Source organism: Arachis hypogaea, chromosome 11 (genome assembly GCF_003086295.3).
Source record: "Arachis hypogaea cultivar Tifrunner chromosome 11, arahy.Tifrunner.gnm2.J5K5, whole genome shotgun sequence".
Lineage (NCBI taxonomy): Eukaryota > Viridiplantae > Streptophyta > Magnoliopsida > Fabales > Fabaceae > Arachis > Arachis hypogaea.
The window spans coordinates 142,469,609-142,491,762 of NC_092046.1; the positions used below are offsets into that span (position 1 = coordinate 142,469,609).

General features: G+C 31.3%; 2 protein-coding genes across 2 annotated transcripts; both read left to right on the top strand.

Annotated features, from left to right (window-relative positions):
• The first annotated feature begins 511 nt into the window (after nucleotides 1-511).
• On the top strand, nucleotides 512-2,038 carry LOC112723143 ((S)-8-oxocitronellyl enol synthase CYC2). The gene has a single exon (XM_025774392.3). The coding sequence runs from the start codon at nucleotides 668-670 to the stop codon at nucleotides 1,808-1,810; it is 1,143 nt and encodes a 380-aa protein (XP_025630177.1). The 5' UTR covers nucleotides 512-667; the 3' UTR covers nucleotides 1,811-2,038.
• Nucleotides 2,039-5,381: 3,343 nt separating this feature from the next.
• LOC112723144 (3-oxo-Delta(4,5)-steroid 5-beta-reductase) lies at nucleotides 5,382-6,829 on the top strand. Its single transcript, XM_025774393.3, has one exon. It carries the CDS (start codon nucleotides 5,549-5,551, stop codon nucleotides 6,674-6,676), a length of 1,128 nt encoding a protein of 375 aa, XP_025630178.1. The 5' UTR covers nucleotides 5,382-5,548; the 3' UTR covers nucleotides 6,677-6,829.
• The last annotated feature ends 15,325 nt before the right edge of the window (nucleotides 6,830-22,154 follow it).

The window sequence follows — 22,154 nt, forward strand, 5'->3', positions numbered from 1 at the left end:
AGTATATAATATATACATATATAGAGTGCGGGTTGGTCGGATGAAACTCAACCTGCACCCTACCTACCCACACAAAAATCCTATCCGCATCCTACCCTATCAACAGCAGATCGAATTGACAACCCTACCCAATCGAATAGGATCAGATTAAATACCCGCGAGTAGGTACATATTCCCACCCTTCGTACCGTAAAAGGTTTAAGACATAAGGGGCTCAAAAAATTTACAAAGGTATGCTGTGGCAACAACTAAAAAAGCAAAACGACGTTCACTTCATAACAAATGGAGATATTTTTTTATGGTGGCTACTCCAATGAAGATTTAATGATTATCATCATGTGAAGATACATCATTTTGACCATTGGATGATAGATTGTAGGGCTTGATTTGATTTGAAGTAAAAGTGTTACTTTTATTTAAAATGTTGCTAAATAAATAAGTTACACTTTTTGAACAAGGATCATCATGAGAAGATGTTTTTGCCATCTTCATGGGAGTAGTTGCCTTTTTTTATATCCCCAGTTCCCTCCGGCTCTCAGCCTCTGACACACATCCCAATAATAATAATGATAATAATAATAATAATAATAAAAGGATTATAAGGCTACACTCTCTGCTCCTTTTCTCCAGTTAGGTATTTACTTAGCTTGATCAGTTGTCAAATCTCATGGAGAAGCAGAACCACCAACCCTCCGTCGTAGCACTTGTCGTTGGAGTCACAGGCATGGCTGGTCTCAGCCTAGCCCAGGCCCTAAAGCACCCCGATTGCCTTGGAGGCCCATGGAAGGTTTATGGCGCCGCCCGATCCCAGCCCACTTGGTTCCCTCCTTCCACCGTTGACCACTTCATCGCATTCGACGCCGTTGACTCCGCCAGCACGCACTCCAACCTCTCCCCCATAGCTCACGAGGTCACCCACCTCTTCTGGGTCACCGTTCAGTTCCCCGGCGACGAAGAAGCCAACGTCGCCGTCAACACAACAATGCTCCACAACGTCCTCACCACCCTCAAATCCTCACCTTCTTCCCGGCTAAGCCACGTCACCCTCCAAACCGGGACTAAACACTACATGGGCCCAATCCAAGACCCCACCCGGTCCAACCAACTCGTTGGCCACGAACCACCTTTTCACGAGGACATGCCCCGACTCCCTTACCCGAATTTCTACTACGCGCTGGAGGACCTCCTTGCATCCCACGCGCCATCACTTACCTACTCAGTGCACCGCTCGTCCATTATAATTGGCGCGTCTTCAAGAAGCGGCCACAACGCGCTTGTTATGGTGGGTGCTTACGCCGCGGTATGCCGGCACCTGGGAGTGCCGTTTCGGTACCCGGGGAACCGGTACACGTGGGAGCATTTCTGTGACATGACGGATGCACGTGTGCTGGCGCAGCAGCACGTGTGGGCTGCGGTTACCGAGAAGGCCAAGAACGAAGCGTTTAACTGCATGAACGGAGATTTGTTCACGTGGAAGAGCATGTGGAAATTTTATAGTGAAGTTTATGATGTTGAGTTCAAATTCTATCGCACCGCTATAAGACCGGCTATGTTTTATGATACAGAATTTTTGGCGGCTAAAGGGGAGTACGAGTATAAGTTGAGTGTGGCAGAGATAAAAATGTTGAGATGGATGAGTGGTCATACGCGATTGGATAAAATAAGGAACGAAGATATAAGAGAGAGAGTTGGAGTAGCACCTATTGTAGAAAAGATGGTTAAATTACATCTCAGGTGGTTTGGACATGTGAGAAGAAGACCGATAGAACATCCAGTCAGGAGGGTGGATGAGATGGAAGATGGACAATGAGCGAAAGGCAGAAGAATACCTAAGAAGACCATCTATGAGGTGGTCAAACAAGATCTACATGTAAACGGTCTCTCTGTTAACATGATACATGACAGAACACAATGGTATCGTTTAATTCATGTAGCCGACCCCACTTAGTGGGACAAGACTTTGTTGTTGTTGTTGTTTGTAATATACAATTGATTATTGTGTATTTAATTATATTAAAATAATTAAACAATAAATTCTAAAAGAATATATTTAATAAAAAATATTGAGAGTTAGCAATACAAAATTAATATTACATTCAATATCTAACATAAAAAAATTAAAACTCAAATTAAAAAATATTTAAAAGTTAAACTTAATAAAATTCATTTTTATTAAACTTCGTTGTAGATTTTTTTGGCAACCTTTACTTGCTACAATATTAGGTTCCTCAGACACTAACATTATTAATAATGAGTAATCATTCAAATCAGTCAATAAAATATTTAAAATTAGACATTTTAATTTTTTAAATTTTAAAATGTACAAAACAGTTTTTAACATTTATTTTCGTTAGAGAATATAGTCTCCTTCTATTAATCAATAACGACGACTGGTGATCTAAAACGTTAACTCATACACGTAGTCGTTAAGTATTCACATGTGTAATCTGAACAAATCAATTTCTAGAGTAAAGTATAAAACAGTCTTCGAAAAATTTAAAAAATTTTAAATTAGTTCCTAAAAAATTTTTAAAATATCAAAATAATTCTTTTAAATTATTTATATATAATTATTTATAAATTAATAAATTTTAATTTTTAAAATTTTTAGTCTATATATCTCAAATTTCATTAGTTATGCACAAAGTTTTTTTTATATATTTTCAAAATAAATTATAAATTAATTTAAAAAAACACTGATTTTAAAAAAATAAATAATTTAAAATAAATAAACCTATATATTACTTTTGACCATACAAAATAGTAATTTAATTTTTAATTTATAGATAACATACTTTTTTATCATTTTTTAATGATGATCAAAAGAATGAGCTAGTATTGTTTGAAAAAATAAAAGAACTCTCATTTAACATAAATTTTTCACATAAATAACTTGAAAATATTTGTGCAAATGTTTATAAAAATAATACTTCAGAACTTGCATGTAATACGAACTAAGTCACCTATGAAATTCAATTTGTAAATTTTAGTCAATCACAATGTCAATGTGGATGATTTATAAACTTTTGATGTGAAGCTCCTAATATTTTGCAATACTTAAAAAAAATATCTTAGTAAATCTAAGTGTTCTGTTTATATTTTTTAGTAAAAAATTTTAAAATTTATTGATTGTAATGTTGCATAAAATAGACTTATAGTTAAAATTGTTTGTGTTACTATAATTAGTAATTACACAAAGAAAAAATAGATTTTTTTTCACTTAGAAATAATTTTTCTAAGTTTATTTGATTTCAATATCTTAAAAATTTAGGTATATAAATAATAGTCTTTATAATCAAATGACATGTTAGATTGAGTTGTTATTATTATGATTTCTATATCACCTCGATATAGTTATCATATGTTAGTAATTAAATAATAATATATTTTATATATTTTAGTATTAATAAATAAAATAATATTTTAATTTCTATTTTGTTATTTTTTATATTTTTATTTATTATATATTTTTATAATATTTTATTATTTTGACTGATAGAAAATATTATAAGACATGAACTTTTGAAAAAGATTAAAAATATTTGAAGAGATGGTTTTCGAAATTTTTAAAATTTTTTAAGAATTGTTTTGAGATTTTTTCATGTTAGCAATCACCATTAGTAACTAATGGAGGAAGACGGTATTATCTAACAGAAGTAAACGTGATGTTCGAGAGAAAATTTGAACATTAATGAAAAAGTAGTTTGAATTTGGATATTCTTTATGCTTACATACTCTCCTTGGCACTAAACTGTGTTGTTCCTTATTGTATTAAATGCTAAATATTAATTATATAGTAAAAATTATAATAACTTTTTTAGATATTATTTTAATTTTCTACTCATTTATATTTAAATTAATTATATTTTTTATTATTCATAATTATTAATATAAATATAATTAAATATATATAAATAAAAAAATCAAATATTTTTATTAACTATAATATAAATATCTTTTTATAATTATATGATATTTATTAATATTATTTTTGAATAAATACATATAGTATATAACAATATAATAAATATAAACTAATTAATTGGTTATTAAAATAAAAAATATTTACTTTAATATAAAAATAAAATTAAAAAATTTTTATAATAAAAAATATTAAAATTTTATATATTTATTTAATAGTAATTAGATTATAACTTATTGATTATAATTTGTTAAAATTTGATTGTTTTTAAAATATGAGTGAAGATATATATTTTTTAAATTTTAATTTTAGATTTTAGATTATTTTATATTTTTTATTTATGTAAAATTAGTTTCGTCAGTTTAACCAATAATTTATTAGTTAAACCAATAAAGTAATAAACCAATAATCTAATTAGGGTTGACAATCTATACCCTACTTGCGGGTATTCAACTGGACCAATCCGTTCGAGTAGGGTTGTCTACCCAATCCGCTGCGGATATAGTAGGGTGCGGTGCGGGTTTACCTGCGGATAGAATAGGGTACAGGTTCAGGGTATATCCTACACTACCCTATCCGCACCCTTAGACTTTCTCATATATTATATAACATATATGTAAAAGTTATGTATGTAGTAAAGAAAGTGAATGTTGAAGTCACAATCTTTCTCTTATAAAAACTTGAAATAACTACTAAATTAGTTGATAATCATATTATTTGTAATTTTATGTTAGATTTTTTTAAGATTTTATTGTATTTAATTTTAATTTAAATTTAGCTTTTTATTTCCTATTTTATTAATATGTATAAAATTTAAAATAGTTAAATTTTATATTTGTTTAAATTTTTTTATTTTTCTGCGGGTAAAGTCGGGTCGAATAAGGGTTTAAAACCTTAGGATGCGATTAGGGTTAGAGTTGAGAAATTCTCAACTTGCAAATAAGATAAAATAAAATTTTAAAAAAAAATTTCAATTCACGAATAAGATTAAGATATAGAATCCAAACCCTACCCTACTCTAATCATTGCCCGCCCTAAATCTAATTGGTTTAATTAACGATTAGGTTATGACAACTATCATCCGAACCTCCTCATCCACATACATCTATTCTTTCAAGTCAGCTAGATTTGATAATGGTTAAAGCATGTGAAAGTTTCGTGGCTTTAGGAAACACCTCTTTTGTGGCAGGCATTGCAACACAAAAGATATGTTTAATTATTATTTGTCAGTTTTAATAATTTTTATTGATTTAATTTAATTTATATTTATTATATCTTCTAAATATATATTAAAAAGTTAATAAATTATAGTTTAAATAATCAAATGACATAGTTTTTATATTTTTATTTTTTTGAATTTGAGTTTCACTCCTAATTAAAAAAAAAATATCTATTAAAAAATATTAATAAATATCATAATCTTAAAAAGAAAATTTATTTGCTGTAATTTAATGGAAAGTAATCAAAGTATCTGTATCTTTCTCTTATAACTTTAAAGATCTTCAATGTACAATTGAGAAGGAGAGAGTGTATATATATAGAGAGAGTAATTTCAACATATCAGATTCAGATTTACTAATACTATAGTAAACAATTAAACATCAATAATTCACTTCCTTTGTATTCATGGAGAACCAACATTATGTAGCGCTTATAGTTGGAGTCACAGGTATGGTTGGGCTTAACATAGCCCAAGCCTTGAAGAAGCCCGACTGCAAGGGAGGCCCATGGAAGGTTTACGGAGCAGCCCGCCGTCCCCCGCCCGCCACCTGGTTTCCTGCTTCCATCGTGGATGATTTCATCAGCTTCGACGCCGTCGATGCCGCCACCACACAAGCCAGCCTCTCCCCCATAGCCCACGAGGTCACACACCTCTTCTGGGTAGCTCTTCAGTTTCAGGAAGACGAAGAAGCCAACATTGCCACCAACAAAGGCATGCTCCACAACGTTCTCACCACACTCAAATCTTCCCCTGCTTCCCGCCTCACCCACGTAACCCTCCAAACCGGGACAAAACACTACATGGGCCCAATCTTTGACCCGGCCCGGTCAACTCAACTCTTGAGCCATGATCCCCCGTTTCACGAGGACATGCCCCGACTACCGTACCCAAACTTCTACTACGCTCAGGAGGATCTCCTTGCGTCCCACGCGCCTTCTCTGACGTACTCCGTTCACCGCTCCTCCATCATAATCGGCGCGTCTTCAAGGAGTGCAATCAACGCGCTGGTTAAGCTTGGGGCTTATGCCGCGGTTTGCCGCCACCTTAGGTTGCCGTTTCGTTACCCGGGAACACGGTACACGTGGGAGCATTTTTGCGACATGACAGACTCCGAGGTGTTAGCCCAGCAGCACGTGTGGGCAGCGGTTACGGACAAGGCCAAGAATCAAGCGTTCAATTGCACCAATGGTGACTTGTTTACGTGGAAGAGAATGTGGAAAGTGCTGAGTGAGTTGTTTGATGTTGAGTTTGTTGGGTTTGGTGAGAATGATGAAGATAGGGTTGATGTGGTGGAGTTTATGAGAGACAAAGACGAGATTTGGGATGAGATTGTGGAAAAGTATGGACTTGTCAAGACTAAGCTAAAGGAGTTTGCATATTATGAAGCCTTGAAAGTAGTCTTACATTTTGATTTTCAACATGTGTCTAGCATGAATAAGAGTAAGGAATACGGTTTCTTTGGCCACGCCAACACCTTCAAAAGGGTCACATTCTGGGTTCACAAACTGCGTTTCATGAAGATCATACCCTAGCTATAGTAATATAGATATATCTTATCAGTCTATTGTTATGGTGAAAATAAAACGCAACAAGCTAGGGGATTCCCTTTATTCCAGCAATTAAATACAACTATATGTGATGAACTTTAATCAACTATTGAAAGCATGCCCAGTTGATGTTAGAAACTTCTTATTTTATTTATTTTTTAAAAATTGTCCTCTCATTATAGAATGGTGTCTAGCCCAGCCTTTTTGAGAGTTCATATATCATCATCAAGATAGGCCAAAGTTAGCTAACATTAGCTACTCCTGGGAAGAAAACCATATTTGGCAAATTGATAAACTCAGTAACTAGAAGTTAATTTTTTAGACATTATCGTAATTAGTATATTAATAAATAAGAATACTAATGGTATACTAAAATCAATAAATTAATACATACACACACATATATATATATATATTATTTTTAATATATATTTTATATTAATAATTAATTTTAATAACTAATTTTAATGGCATTGTTTTTTATATTAAACTTGAATAAACATGTTTGTATTATATTACAATCTTATTTAGTTGGATGAATATAAGTTCATACTTATTGAATTGAATTCTTAGTAGAAATAGATTGAAATTTATTCTTCTTTTTTTTCTCTATTTGTTGGTTTTATTCCTCTAAAAAAGTAAAACAAGAATATATATAAGAAAATAAAATAAGAAAGAGAAGATGAAAAAAAGAAAAGAAAAAAGAAGACAAAGTAGAAGATGAGAAGGAAGGGAAAGAAAAGTTTTGAATTGTGTGCACCGAATTTAAATCGATAATGCACCGAAATTCCTTAATGATGACGATACACAAATAAACTTATCAGTTTAAAATAAGCTCAGAAGACCAGAATACACCGAAATTAAACTCAGAATACACCGAAATTAAATCCATAATGTTCCGAAATTACGATACACAAATAAATTTGGTTCAAAATAAGCACAAATCAAGTGCACCTTATTTAAATCCAAAATGGACCAAAATTACTTAATGATGACAACCAAGGTTGCGAAAACTAGTCCAATAGTTCCATCAGGGTCAAATCGTAGTTGAATTTGTTTAATTAAATATACAATAAAATCATTAAAAATTTAATATACAATTTTAAATATTTAAATTCAATTATTTTTAAACTAATAAAATTTAAAATTTTATCGTGTCACATAATAATTTGTTCATATTTTACCATTAAAAATTCACAATAAATTATTTTTAATTAATGTATAAGCTCTAATCAAGTTTAACTGCTTGACAATCAAGATAAGCACTTCAATAGAATCAGATGACAATTGTTATGAGCACAAGAAAGAAGAAAGTAATTCTTGTTATATAAAAAATAAAGAAATGAATTCAAAGACTTAGAATTGATACCAGAATTATTAAGAATCAATACACACTCATAATATTATTTTGAATTAAAAACTAAAATAGAGTAACTAACTAATCAATAATCTAATTGCTCTTCTTTTACTCTTCTTTGAACTGAATCTTGTTCTATTACATTTGCATTGTATCTTCAATATTAATCAAGTATTCAACAAAAAACTCAAAATTCAAAAATTTTTTAACATTCAAAGTCAGAGAATCAAAAAATAGAAAAACTAAACAAAAATTCAAATTTAGCACCTAAACTAAATTTAGAATTGCATCAGCAATAATTCTATTCAAAATACAAAATTATTTTAAAAAATCAGCAACTCAAAATAGTAAAATTATTTTAGAAAATTTAACAACACCAGCAATCATCATCCATCAAAATTTAACAAAATAAATAAACATGAACAAAAATAGAAAAATCAACAACTTAGAATCAGTCAAATTAACAAAATAAAACCTCAACCATCAAAATTCAGAATCCAAGATTGAACTTATGAATTATCACTATTTCTAAAAATTATATCAAAATTCTATTTAGTATCAGCAATTTAGAATGATTAATTCATATAATTAAAAAAATAAAAAAAATTAACTGAAAAACAAAAATTGAAGAACTCACTTTATTAATTCATATAATTAACAAAATAAAAAAATAATTGAAAAACTGAAGAACTTACTGCGGCACAGAAAGCAAAGAAGGCCTAGAGTCCACAGCGACAGAGACAAATTCTGGACAAGACAGAAGTGGCTGACGACATAAGCTTCGAACCGACCTTCCTATGACGACGACGACAAAAGCTTCGAGTGACGAGGGTGGCAACCGCTGGTGGTCACTGCCGGTGCCGATAGTGGTAGGGATGGTAGAGGCATTCCTTCTGCTCATTGGAGACTTGGAGAAAATTAGGGGTGGAGCTATGAAGGGAGAAGGAGAAGGAGAAGGAGAAGGAGAGCGAGGTGTTCCGCGTTTGTGAGGCTGGGTTTGGGAATTGCGGGACTGGGTTAGTGACTTAGGGTTTCTTTTTTTTTTTTGGAGTCAAAACGACGCCGTTTCTGAACTTGGATTACAAAACCGGGCCTTTTAAAATCTGGCCGATTTTTTAATCGGTTTTTTACAAGACGGTTCTAGGGTCAAGTAGACTGGTTAGATGACCGGTTCTCGGTTAATCTGGTCGATCCGGTTCAATTTTCAGAACCTTGATAACGACTAACAAACTCAATTCAAAATAAGTACAAACCAAGTGCACCTTATTTTTATCTAGAAGGCATCGAAATTACTTAATAATAACGACGCACAAGCAAATTCCTCCTCCTCCTCCTTCTTCATCTTTTATTTCTTGTTTTACCTTCTCATAATTTTTATTGTTTTATTCTCTTAACAAAATTTAAAAAATTAAATAAATAAGAAGAAGAAACACATAATGCTGCAAAATCACTAGGAAGAGGAGGAGAAAAAGAAAAAAATGCAGCAATAAAAGAGAGACGATGAGGAGAAAATGCGCGATAACGATAATAACAATGATGATGGAGGAGAAGGAGGAGAAGGAGGAAAAGGAAGAAAACACACGATGATGATGATGATGATGATGATGATTGAAGAAGAAAATGAGGAAAAGAAAGGAGAAAAAAAAATTTAAATGAGAGGAAGAGGAAGAGAAAGAGGTGGTGGTAGTGGTGGTAATTACGATAACGAAAGAAAAAATGACGAAGAAGGAGGAGGATGAGAAGAACATGCACAACAGGAGTGAAGAAGAAAAAGAAGAAGAAGAAGTGATAGGAGTGAAGAACGTGCAAACAAAGAAAAGGAAGTTATATATAATCGCATGTTAAGTCAAAAGATTGTTAGAAAGAATAGCGTATGAAAGTAAATTAGGTTATTATATCAATTTGATTGAACTTAATTGATTAAATTACTTGGATATAGAATTTTATTATAATAAACAATGATAATTGGACAATTTAATTAGGAATACATTTTACGTACCTATCTTTTAACCAAAAATTAAGTAAAACGAAGTAGTTCATCATTAATCTTCTAATATTAAAAATGTTCTCCTTTTAAAATGACATAGTCAATAATGCTGAGGTGTGATTGTGTGAATGTTGTGTTAAAAAAGTATTTTCTCAAACCATGCTTTTAGGTAGTACCATAATGAGATTAGATTTTTTAAATTTTTTTTTAGATTCCTATGAAAATAAGTAATCCTCTACTTTTACTTTTGTGCAACAGACAAAGAGCGGGCGGCTTATAGTTGAAAATAAGAGACTTTTTTAAGTGTCTCACATATACTAATGCGATTAGAAAAGAAAGACAAAAGGTTACTCGAATAAGTATTTTTATACTAAATTTCCTTTTTTTAATCTTTAATTTTACATTTGGAAAATTGTGTATTCTTTTAATTCTTTATTTGACTGAAGACTTAATTAAACATTATTATAAATCTGGAATCACTTTATGTATATTCATTAAAAAACCTCACTCGTCCGTTATTTGTTATGAATCTTTTAGAATTAAGAAGAAGGAAGAAAAAGAAAGGAAGAAGAGGAAAGGAGGGACGGCGCCAATAAAATTTAGAATCGCCGTCGTCGCTGGAAATTAGAATCAGAAAAAGAATCACTGCGACTGCACTGAGCTCAGCTTCCTTACGACAACTTTCACTCTGTCATTTGCGTCACCACTGTCCAACTCCTCAACGAGTGTTGCATCGTCGTCGAAGTCATTCTCAACCACACTCTTGTCCTCGTACGTTGCTGTCACCATAACAATGGCGTCGTCTTCTGTCAGGTCTTTTCCATCACCATCACAATTGATTATTGTGTATTTAATAATATTAAAATACATGAAAAAATAAATTTTAAAAGAATATATTTAATTAAAAATATTGAGAGTTAGCATTACAAAATTAATATTACATTAACATAAAAAAATTAAAACTCAAATTAAAAAAATATTTAAAAGTTAAACTAAAATTCATTTTTAAACTTCGTTATAGTTTTTTTTGACAACCTTTACTTGCTACAATATTACGTTCCTCAGACACTAACATTACTTTTTAATAATGAGTAATTATCCAAATCAGTGAATCAAATATTTAAAATTAAACATTTTAATTTTTTAAGTTTTAAAATATACAAAATAGTTTTTAACATTTATTTTTGTTAGAGAATATAATCTCCTTCTCTTAATTAATAATGACGATTACTGATGTAAAACGTTAACTACACATAGTTGCTAAGTGTCCACATATATAATCTGAACAAATTAATTTCTAGAATAAAGTACAAAACAGTCTTCGAAAAATTTTAAAAAGTCCCTAAAATTTTTTTAAAATATCAAAATAATTCTTTTGAATTATTTATATATAATTATTTTTAAATTAATTAATAAATTTTAATTTTTAAAATTTTCAGTCTATATATCTCAAATTTGATTATTTATACACAAAGTTTTTTTTATATATTTTTAAAATAAATTATAAATTAATTTTAAAAAACTCTAATTTTCAAAAAATATAAATAATTTAAAATAAATAAATCCATATAATACTTTTGACTATACAAAATAGTAATTTAATTTTATTTAAAATTTATAAATACCATATTTTTTTTATCATTCTTTAATGATGATAAAAAGAATGAGCTGGTATTATTTGAAAAAATAAAAAACTCTCATTTAACATAAATTTTTAACATAAACAACTTGAAAATATTTGTGCAAATGCTTATGATAAAGACAACATTTCAGAACTTGCATGCAATACGAACTAAGTCATCTATAAAGTTAAATTTGTAAGTTTTAGTCAATCACAATATCAATGTGGATGATTTATAAATTTTTGATGTGAAACTCCTAATATTTTGCAACACTTAAAAAAAAATATCTTAGTAAATCTAAGTGATCTGTTTATATTTTTTATTAGAAAGTTTTGAAATTTATTGGTTGTAATATTGCATAAAATAGACTTACAGTTAAAATTGTTTGTGTTACTACAATTAATAATTACACAAAGAAAAAATAGATTTTTTTGTAACACCCCAACTTTCGACACGTCATGACCAATGCCAAATATTCAAGTGCTACTCGTCATAAGGACTTACTTAACTCTAGACTCAGATTTCATAAGAAAATGTTATTATAAGCTTTTATTGGTTTAATTGTGAATAAACTATTATTCGTGGATTAGCATTTAGTTGCTCGCAAGGTTAGTTTCTTTAAAGTTATGATATAGGAAAACACAACGCAATAGAAAATAATATATATAAACATATATACAAATATATACATGAGTTAAGTTTAAGGAAACGTGTCGTCTATCAAAAGCCAAGTATCAAACCAAGTTATATGTACAGATATAAAAGAAGAAGTCAGTCCCAACCCTCACACGGGTTTCCTAAACTAAAACCGAACGACTAAGACGTCCTATCCCTCTAAAAGTACTACAAAAGTGAGAAAAAAAATAATACTATTGATCATCAAAAGGAGTAAAAAGTCAACTAGCTCAAGCTCCGGAATGGCCTTCAGCTAGAGTGAATACGTATGACATGCCGGGGTCGAAACGTGGGCAATGAACCGAAACTCGAAATTCAACGGACTCCTCTGCCGAACCCATCTGGGGAGGGGGAGAAAGAAAGAGAAAAAAGGTGAGAACCTAGAGTTCTCAGCAAGGTAAAAGGGAAACCTAGGGTCTTTATCTCTAAGTTGTCGCGAAGCAGAAAAAAAGAACAAGCACAGAGACTCAAGGCACAAATATACATATAACAAGTAAATAGCATGAACAAGAAGGAAATAGCAGTAAATAAGTCACAAGAAATACATATGCGCAAACAAGATGATGCATGCCTGTTCCTAGCGCAAGCCATGAGCTCATGCGTCGGTTGTCTACCCGCAACCCGACGTTACTCGGAGTGAACCCCGAATATGGTCCCTTTAGTGTGTCAATTAGACACCTTGACATTACGATTACCCGTGTCAATTAGGTCTCATTATAATAACATTTTAATGTGTATCACAATAAGGAACAGTGCTATCAGTTAAGCGAACATTCTCGCATTAGCAATCTCAGGCTATCAGTTAGACTTAGGCGGGCACTTCAACATTAGCAAATTAGTACAAGGCCCATTCAACATACATTATACTATCTGTTAGGCAGACATTCTTGCATTAGCACTTTGGCGCAAAGGCCCATTCAAACAAACAGTTCTCATGAATCATTATCCATTCATGGTTTCATTTTCTTTCTTTTCATCATGCTTTCACATCACCTTATAAATACGCATACCTCCGCATTACCATATTACTAAGGATACCTTCACATCACCATGTTACTAAGTATACCTCCGCATCACCTTTTAACTTGAAACCTTCCCAGGGGCAACTTACATCTTTATTCATTTCCTAGGCTTGTTTAGTCTAAAACCTTCTTGGCGACCAATTTTCTATCTAACAATTAATGTAACAAACGGACTCGAATTTGTGCAAACTTTATGTCCACGTGTTTGTATTGAACTCAAGTTTCTAAAGGTTTAGAAATCATATTTTTTTGGGTAGTTTGACACTAGATATTGAAGAAAACCCGGGACTACTATCCTTAGATTTTTGGGGCAGCACCTTGCTATTTTGCTAAGTAGTTCTTCTGTTGTGAATACTTATGCACGACCTATTTCTCTTGGTAAGGTAACTCTAGAGGTCCTAATCTTTAATTTGAGTTAAGTTTTTCTGAATTTGTATTAGAATTGAATTTTGTACAATTTTTAGAATTCTGCTACTGCATTTAAAAGATTCAAAAAAGAGCAGACATCAGCAGTGTTTTTATAAATTCCACAATAATTTTAATTCTAATCTGTTGTTTCTAAATTTTGATGAGATTAAAATAGTTCCCCTTAAGTTTAAGAATTCACAAGTTTCAGGGTTCATATCACTTCATTTGATTAATTAATTAGCAATTGGAAGTGATGTCCTGTTTTATAAATCAGTTCAGAGTTTCCAGCAAACAACCCATCTTTCAAATGACTTATTTAAATCTACAAAATAGATATGGACATGAAGCTTATATTAGCTTAAAATAGACTGATAGATCCTTAAAACCCTTTCAGAAGCAACTCAAAATTCTATTTAAATAAAAAGTTACAGCGTCTGGTAGTTGGTACTACAGAACCAAAAAACCAGAAAATTCTGCAGCAACCACTAAACTTCAAAAATTTATATCTTCCAAACCACTTGGCCAAATTCTCTGAAATTTTTATGGAATATTCAAGACACACTAGATTTTTACAAAAAAATAATTTTATCTAAAAATTTGGTCTGAAATGCTCCTAGAAAGTCATTCATTCTACTGCTAATTATGCAGAGATTGCAGAAATTTCTGCACAATGTAATTCCAACAACCTCACATACCAAATCTTATATTCAAGCCTAGAATTCATCTAAAACAATAATTTTACCTTTCTTTTGACTAGTTAAAGTTACTAGAATGGTCAGCATAGCTTCAAGAGCTTATACTCATTAATTTACCCTTTTTTACAAATGCACATTCATAACTCAACATTCACTTTTCTGCATTTTATCATAACAGAAATTTAATATGCATTTCTCATCAATCAAATACATGATAAACCATCAATCATCACAAGTACACACAGTTGCAAACAAGATATTCTATATATACTATCCCTTACCTTATTTGTTGATCAAACACAAAGCTTGCTTCTACTACTCTTTTGCTGCCGAACCTTAATTCGCAACAAGAACCAACATTCTCTATTATACCCACAAGGCCATTCGACCAGAACAAACATAAGCAAGGGAAATTACTTACCCTTCCTCGTTTGTGATGATGGTTGTTCGTAAATCGGACAAACTAGAGGAATAGAGCAAAGAGTTTACCAGAGATTTGAATTAGGGAAGTAAGGAAAGAAGGTGAAGTTGTTGGTTCTTACTGTACAGAGAGGCTCGAGAAATTATCTGGGTGAGTGGGATGAAACTCCTGCTTCAGCTTTGGCTGTCCTCCTTCTTGCTCTCTTTTCTTTTTCCGCCGCTGGTCCTTCCTTTCTTCTGCGTGATGTGTGTTTTGGGGAGAAGAGAAATTGAAGCTGCTTACCTTTGTTTTATAAAGATAGAGGAATGGACTGAGCTGTTGATGAAGGCTTTGTGTCTTTCTCTCCTTTCAACATAGTAGCAACGTGCATATGAGGAAGTGAAACCATAGTTTATAGCTGAGTTCCAAGTGGTGCTGAGAGAAGAGTTAATTAGGGTTGGTTTATTTGGGTGGAAGGTGGTTTGATTGGACCAAAAGAAAAGAAACCAATTGGGTTCAAGGTTTGACTTATCAAAATAATATGATTCAATGATTCATTCATTAGTTCTTTTCAAGAACAACCAAAGAGATTATTAAAATCTTCTAGGAGTAATTATTCCACAGAATAATTGAATTGGAAAGATTCGTCACTTGGAAGTACTAAAAGAAAAGTTTTGCGTTACGTATTCTATTTATAATTCGTTATCTATGCTATATATTTATATATTTAAACCTATGCGCGTCAGCGAATGTTGTATAGAATCAGAAATCACAGGCCTCATGGGGTAGAGTTGTTACATTTTTCACTTAGGAATAATTTTTCTAAGTTTATTTGATGTCAATGTCTTAAAAGTTTAGGTATATAAATAATAGCCTTTATAATGCAATGACATCTTAGTATAGATTGAGTTGTTATTATTATGATTTCTATATCACCTCGATATAGCAAATGTTAATAATTAAATAATAATATCTTTTATAATATTTTAGTATTAATAAATAAAATAATATTTTTAATATATATTTTATTATTTTTTATATTTTTTATTTATTATATATTTTTATAATATTTTATTATTTTGACTAATAGAAAATAATAATGACATGAAGTTTTGAAAAAGATTAAAACTATTCAAAGGGTGGTTTTATAATTTTAAAATTTTTCAGGAATTGTTTTGAGATTTTTTAAATTATTCGAGAACTGCTACTCACACACGTGGATACTTAATAGCTACATGTACGACTTAATATTTCATACTAGCAATCACTGTTAGTAACTAATAAAGGAAGACGGTATTATTTAACAGAAGTAAACGTTAAGAATTGTTTTATGTATATTAAAAATAAAAAAAAATTAGACTAATTTAAATAATGATAATACTAGAGAGATAAAAAAATAGTCAAAATTTATCTTAACAATTAATAAATACTAAATAAAACAAATTCGTTCTGACGGTTTTTAACTAATTTATTTTAGTTATCAAATATTTTCAAATTACTCCTTAATAAAATACAAAAAAAAAAAATCTTTTTGTCCTAATCCTAATGGCATCACACTCCTTTGCAAAATTTGATACCGTGAAAAGTTAAGACATAAGGGGCCTCAAAAAAGTTTACAAAGGTATGTTGTGGCAATAACTAAAATAAAAAAATGACAGTTCACTTCATAACAAATTCAGATGTTCACTTTACGATGTCATTCTATCTCGATCTCTAATTGCTCTAAACGATTTTGATGATCATGAACCAATTCGATGATTTTCGTTGCCTATTTACTTCCTGATCTTTTAAGAATGTGGATATAAGAACCTAACCTTCGTCCTCTTAAGTCGTTTCTACCTCCATCACTAGCAAGACCCTTATCCCTTTCTAAATGTTGGGGTATATAAAGTGTTCGATCATTTTTTTGGGAACTCTCAACTTCGAGATTCTGAATTAGATGCAGTTCGTCTGTCATCTGGATGAGCTTCAGCCATGGTTTAGCAAAGACTTTTCGGGTCTCTGATAATGATGTCAACACCTAAAATTGATGATTTAAATTTGAACGTGAAGTCCAAACTCCTTTCTGATGAGAGATTTAACATCTTTCTCAACAGGATAAAGCCATCTGAGTTCTTTGAGTGAGAATGAGGGAAGTGGTACCTACAAGTGACTCTGATATTTAAGCTAGTAAGAATTTGAGACAAATTTTTATGAAGTTGGATGTTCAAAATACGTGTAGCAATGAGGTATCTATATAGTGGAAGTGAGAACTTGACCATCACCATGTAACTTTTCTACCAATAATGATAGATAATTACTTCTTACTGTTTAGAGGGAGCTATTATCCCATATTTTAAATGGTATGCGAGATTATATGCATATTGGGATCCACTTTTCACACATGTTGGGCAGCTGAAAAAAGATCTTTTTAGATCTTGATAGACTGATCCTATTCATTTGAGCTTGATCTTAATTTTGCCTCGATATGAACAAGACTCACCTTATATTTATTTTATTTTATTTTTATTATTTTAGGTCCAATTATGATTTGGCATATTTTATTTTAGTAAATTTATCAATTTTAAAATTAAAAGATATAAAAAATTTTAAACTTTGCTTTTTGTAATCACGTTTATTCAATTTTGATGAATGAAATTTTATTGCATATTTTAAAAAATTTGAGTGTGAATAAAAGAAATAGAGTAATTTTCTTAACTTTGTACTCTAAGTCTAGGCTTCTTAAGAGTCTTTAGCATGACTAAAAAAAGAGCTAAGTACAGATTTACCAGTTTTTCAATTCGAACCATAATTATAAGAATCGGACTGAATTGGTCGATTTGACTGGATCAAACTTTCAACCGAACCGAACGGTTCAATAAAAAATTTTAAAATTAATAAAGAAATAGTTCGAACCTAACTCTTTTTTTTTGCTTGCATGCTCTCTTTACCACTAAGTTTTGTTGTTTTTTTTTTTTTACCAAAGATAGGAAGACTCAAACCCGCGACCTCTTAGGTGAGTATGGAGAGACTATGTCATTTGAGGTATAACTCATTGGCAGCTTTTGTTGTTCCTTATTATTTTAAATGTTAAATATTATATAGTAAAAATGTACAATAATTTTTTTAGATATTATTTTAATTTTATACTCACTTATATTAAAATTAATTATATTTTTATTATTCATAATTATTAATATAAATGTAATTAAATATGTATAAATAAAAAATATCAACTATTTTTATTAATTATAATATAATTATTTTTTATGATTATATGATATTTATTAATATTAATTTTTAATAAATACATATAGTATATAATAATATAATAAATGTAAACTAATTAATTAGTTATTAAATAAAAATTATTTAATTTAATATAAAAATAAAATTAAAAAATTTTTATTATAAAAAAATATTAAAATTTTATATACTTATTTAATAATAGCTAGATTATAATTTATTGATTATAATTTGTTAAAATTTGATTACTTTTAAAATATTAATAAAGATATATATTTTTTAAATTTTAATTTTAAATTTTAAATTATTTTATATTTTTTATTTACATAAAATTAATTTTATTAGTTTAATTGATAATTTATGAATTGAACCAATAAACTAAAAAACTAATAACTTAATCAATTTAATTATTGATTCAATTCTGATAACTATGTTACAACCTTCTCATCCACAATCCAGTATATCTATTCTTTCATGTCAGCTAGATTTGATAATCGAAAAAGCATGTGAGTGAAAGTTTCGTGGCTGTAGGAAACATACCTCTTTCGTGGCAGGCAACGCAGCACAAAAGATATGTTTAATTATTATTTATTAGTTTTAATAAATTTTATTGATTTAATTTAATTTTTATTTATTATATCTTCTAAATATTTATTAAAAAATTAATAAATTATAATTCAAATAGTCAAATGATGTAATTTTCACATCTTCATTTTGATGTATTCGAATTTTATTCCTAACTCAAAAAGATCTATTAAAAAATATTAATAAATATTATAATCTTAGAAAGAAAAATTATTTGCTGTAATAATTTAATGGAAAGTATTTGTATCTTTTTCTTATAACTTTAAAGATTTTCAATGTACAATTGAGAAGGAGAGAGTGTATTTTTTTTGGTGACTGAACATAACACAAAGAAAAAAGACCTAAGAAAAAGAGTAGTATTTCTCTTTAATAATAATGTCTAAATTATTAGGAGGCAGTAACCACTCTAGATACACCTGCTTGTTTAAAACAGCAGTCTTAGCCATTAAATTAGCCGCTCTGTTTGCTGTTCGCTGGATGAGCACTAAAGTAGCTGTCCAATTGCGCTAGAGCATCTCTTTGATTTTGTCAAGCAGATCAGAGTCATTCCTAATCATGCTGGTTGTGCCTCGCGAAACAAGAAGAAACGCATCAAGATTATCAGTTTCACATATGACTTCTTTGCACTCGCAATCCCAAGCCATAACAAATCCTCTCCAAATAGCATGAAGCTCACAACAGAGAACACTAGAAAGAGGTATACTGGCAGAACAACCTTTTATCCAAATTCCCATGCTGTCTCTAATAATACATCCAAAGTCAGCTAATTGCTCATTTTCAAAAACGCTTGCATCGCAGTTCACTTTACAGACATTCATTGGAGGTGGTTCCCAGTTATATTTCAAAGAAGAAGGAATAATATATTTTTGGTTGATAACAACATTAGAGAAATCTCGAGCAGCATGTTTAACTAAGTGAACAATTTTCTCCTTACTCCATGGATCATCTTGGTGGAAGATGTCATTTTTCCTATCCCTCCAAATCCACCAAAAGGCCGCTGCAAAGAGAAACTCATTTTTGTTGAGGTTAGAACGAATCCAAGACACAAAATCCAAACTAGAGTCCTTAGCGGTCATTCCCAAATTTAAGCTAATCCAAATCTGACGAGCTTTTTGGCAAGTCCTAAAGTAGTGGTTAATATCCTCTAGAGCAAGATAACATCTCTGACAAAAATCAGAAGTAGAAATACCTCTTTGAAACTGGTAACTAGCTGTGGGAACTCCGTTGTTGAGGCAAAGGCAGAGCAGACACTTTATCTTCTCCGGTATTCTCAAGCGCCAAAGCCAAAGCCAATTTTCATTATCATTCTAGCCAAATTTCTTCTTCAATAGCCATTCATACCCGCTTTTAGTCGAGTAGGTGAAAGTATTTGAGTTTGTCCAAAACCAACCTGTTTTATTTCCTGCCTGCTTGATAGGATCAAAGAGCATCAAAGCAAGTTTAACTTCTTCCGAAATCATTGTGCAAAGAATATCCCACCACCAATGCCGATGGTGCCAGACATCTTCTAACTTCAAGTGAGAATCAGAAATGTGTACAAAAAGAACCAAAGGAGCTAGCGTTCCACATGGTCGCCAAGCATGATACCAAAAGGATTGAGACATCCTGCCTGTACACCAATCAAAACCATCACGAAGCTTTTCTATTGTCTTATAAATCGCTCGCCAAGTGCTTGAAACATTATTAGAAAAATTGGGTGAAAAGCAAGAACTCCCAGATAAATATTTTGCCAACATAATTCTTACCCAAAGCTTATCTTTATTATGCAATAATTGCTAAACAAGCTTTCCGAGTAAAGCAAAATTTACACATTGAGTATCTCTAATTCCCAAGCCTCCATATTTTCTTGGAGTGACAACTTTGCTCCACTTGACTAAATTTAAGCAACGCTCCCCCGCCTTTCCCTTCCACAAGAATTGTCTAAGCACGGAATCAATCTTTTGACAAACCGAAGTAGGAAAAAGAGTCACTTGCATCTGATAAATAGGAAGAGAAGAAGCAACAGATTTAATTAAGCAAAGTCTGCCTGCTCTGTTAAGGAGCCGACCTTTCCAACTAGCCAGTCTATTCTTGATCTTCTCTAAAGAGTCCGAAAAATAGATCTAGCAGCTCGAGGATGATTAAGGTTCACCCCCAAGTATTTGCCTAGGTCACTAGTAAAAGAAATATGAGAAACACCAGACAACATATCCTTCCTTCTATTAGAGATATTTCTAGAACAAATAGCTTTAGATTTTTCAATGTTAACCTTCATACCTGAAGCTTTACAGAACAACTCCAAGATGTGCACAACATTCTAAACTTGACTTTTCTTCGCTTTACAAAAAAGGAGGAGGTCATCTGCAAACATCAAGTGAGAAACTCTAGGTCCCCCTCTAGAAACACCCATACCATCCCAAATACCCTCGTCAACTTGTTTGGAAATGAAGCACGCCAATCTCTCCATGCACAAAACAAATAAATACGGAGAAATTGGATCTTCTTGCCTGAGCCCTCTGCGAGGTTGGAAGCTGTCCAATCTATTCCCATTCCAAATGATGGAAAGATTTGAGGCCTGAACACAATTCATTACAAGCCGAATAATTAGAGAAGGAAAGCCAAAAGATTCAAGAGTATGCTCAAGAAAATTCCAATCAACTCTATCATAAGCCTTTTCTAAATCAATCTTAAAAGCCATAACTCCTTTTCTAGACTTTGTCCGCTTAAGAAAGTGAAGAACTTCTTGGGCGACAATAATATTATCAAGTGCTCCTCTACCATGAATAAACCCTCCCTGAGTTGGGCTAACAATCTCATCCAAAAATGGTCGTAATCTATTAACCAGCACTTTAGTCACTAGCTTATAAATTACATTACAAAGGCTTATTGGCCGAAAATCCTTCAATCTAGTTGGAGGGTCGCACTTAGGGATAAGAACAATCAAAGTTTCCAACAAAGAATGGCTTAACATCTCCCCTAAGAATGCTTTCTGAACAGTACGCCATATCTCATGACCCACCACATCCCAATATTCCTTGAAGAAAAAAACTTGAAAACCATCCGACTCAGGAGCTTTGAACGAGCTCATATTATCCAGAGCTTCTTTAACCTCCAACATTGTTACTGGTTTAGACAAATTATCACAAGCATCCTGGCTAAGAGATGGCATAGGAATTTCTCCCGTGCAATTAACCTCAATAGGCTCAGTAGAACAAAAAATATTTTTGAAGAAATGAACAACCTCCCTTTTGCAAAACTTCCGGATCATCAGACCAAGACCCATCACTGACTAGCAACCCATGAACCTTGTTAGATTTTCTTCTAAGGATGGTTTGCATATGAAAAAAGTTAGTATTTCTATCACCATACCGAACTCATTGATCTCTTGACTTTTGGTACCAAAGCAATTCTTCCTGGGCCAAAACTATATTATACTCAGCTCTCAATTCTTCCTCTTTGTGCTTCAGAATTGGATCATCGTCAGCTTCCATTTTCCGTTGAATACGAT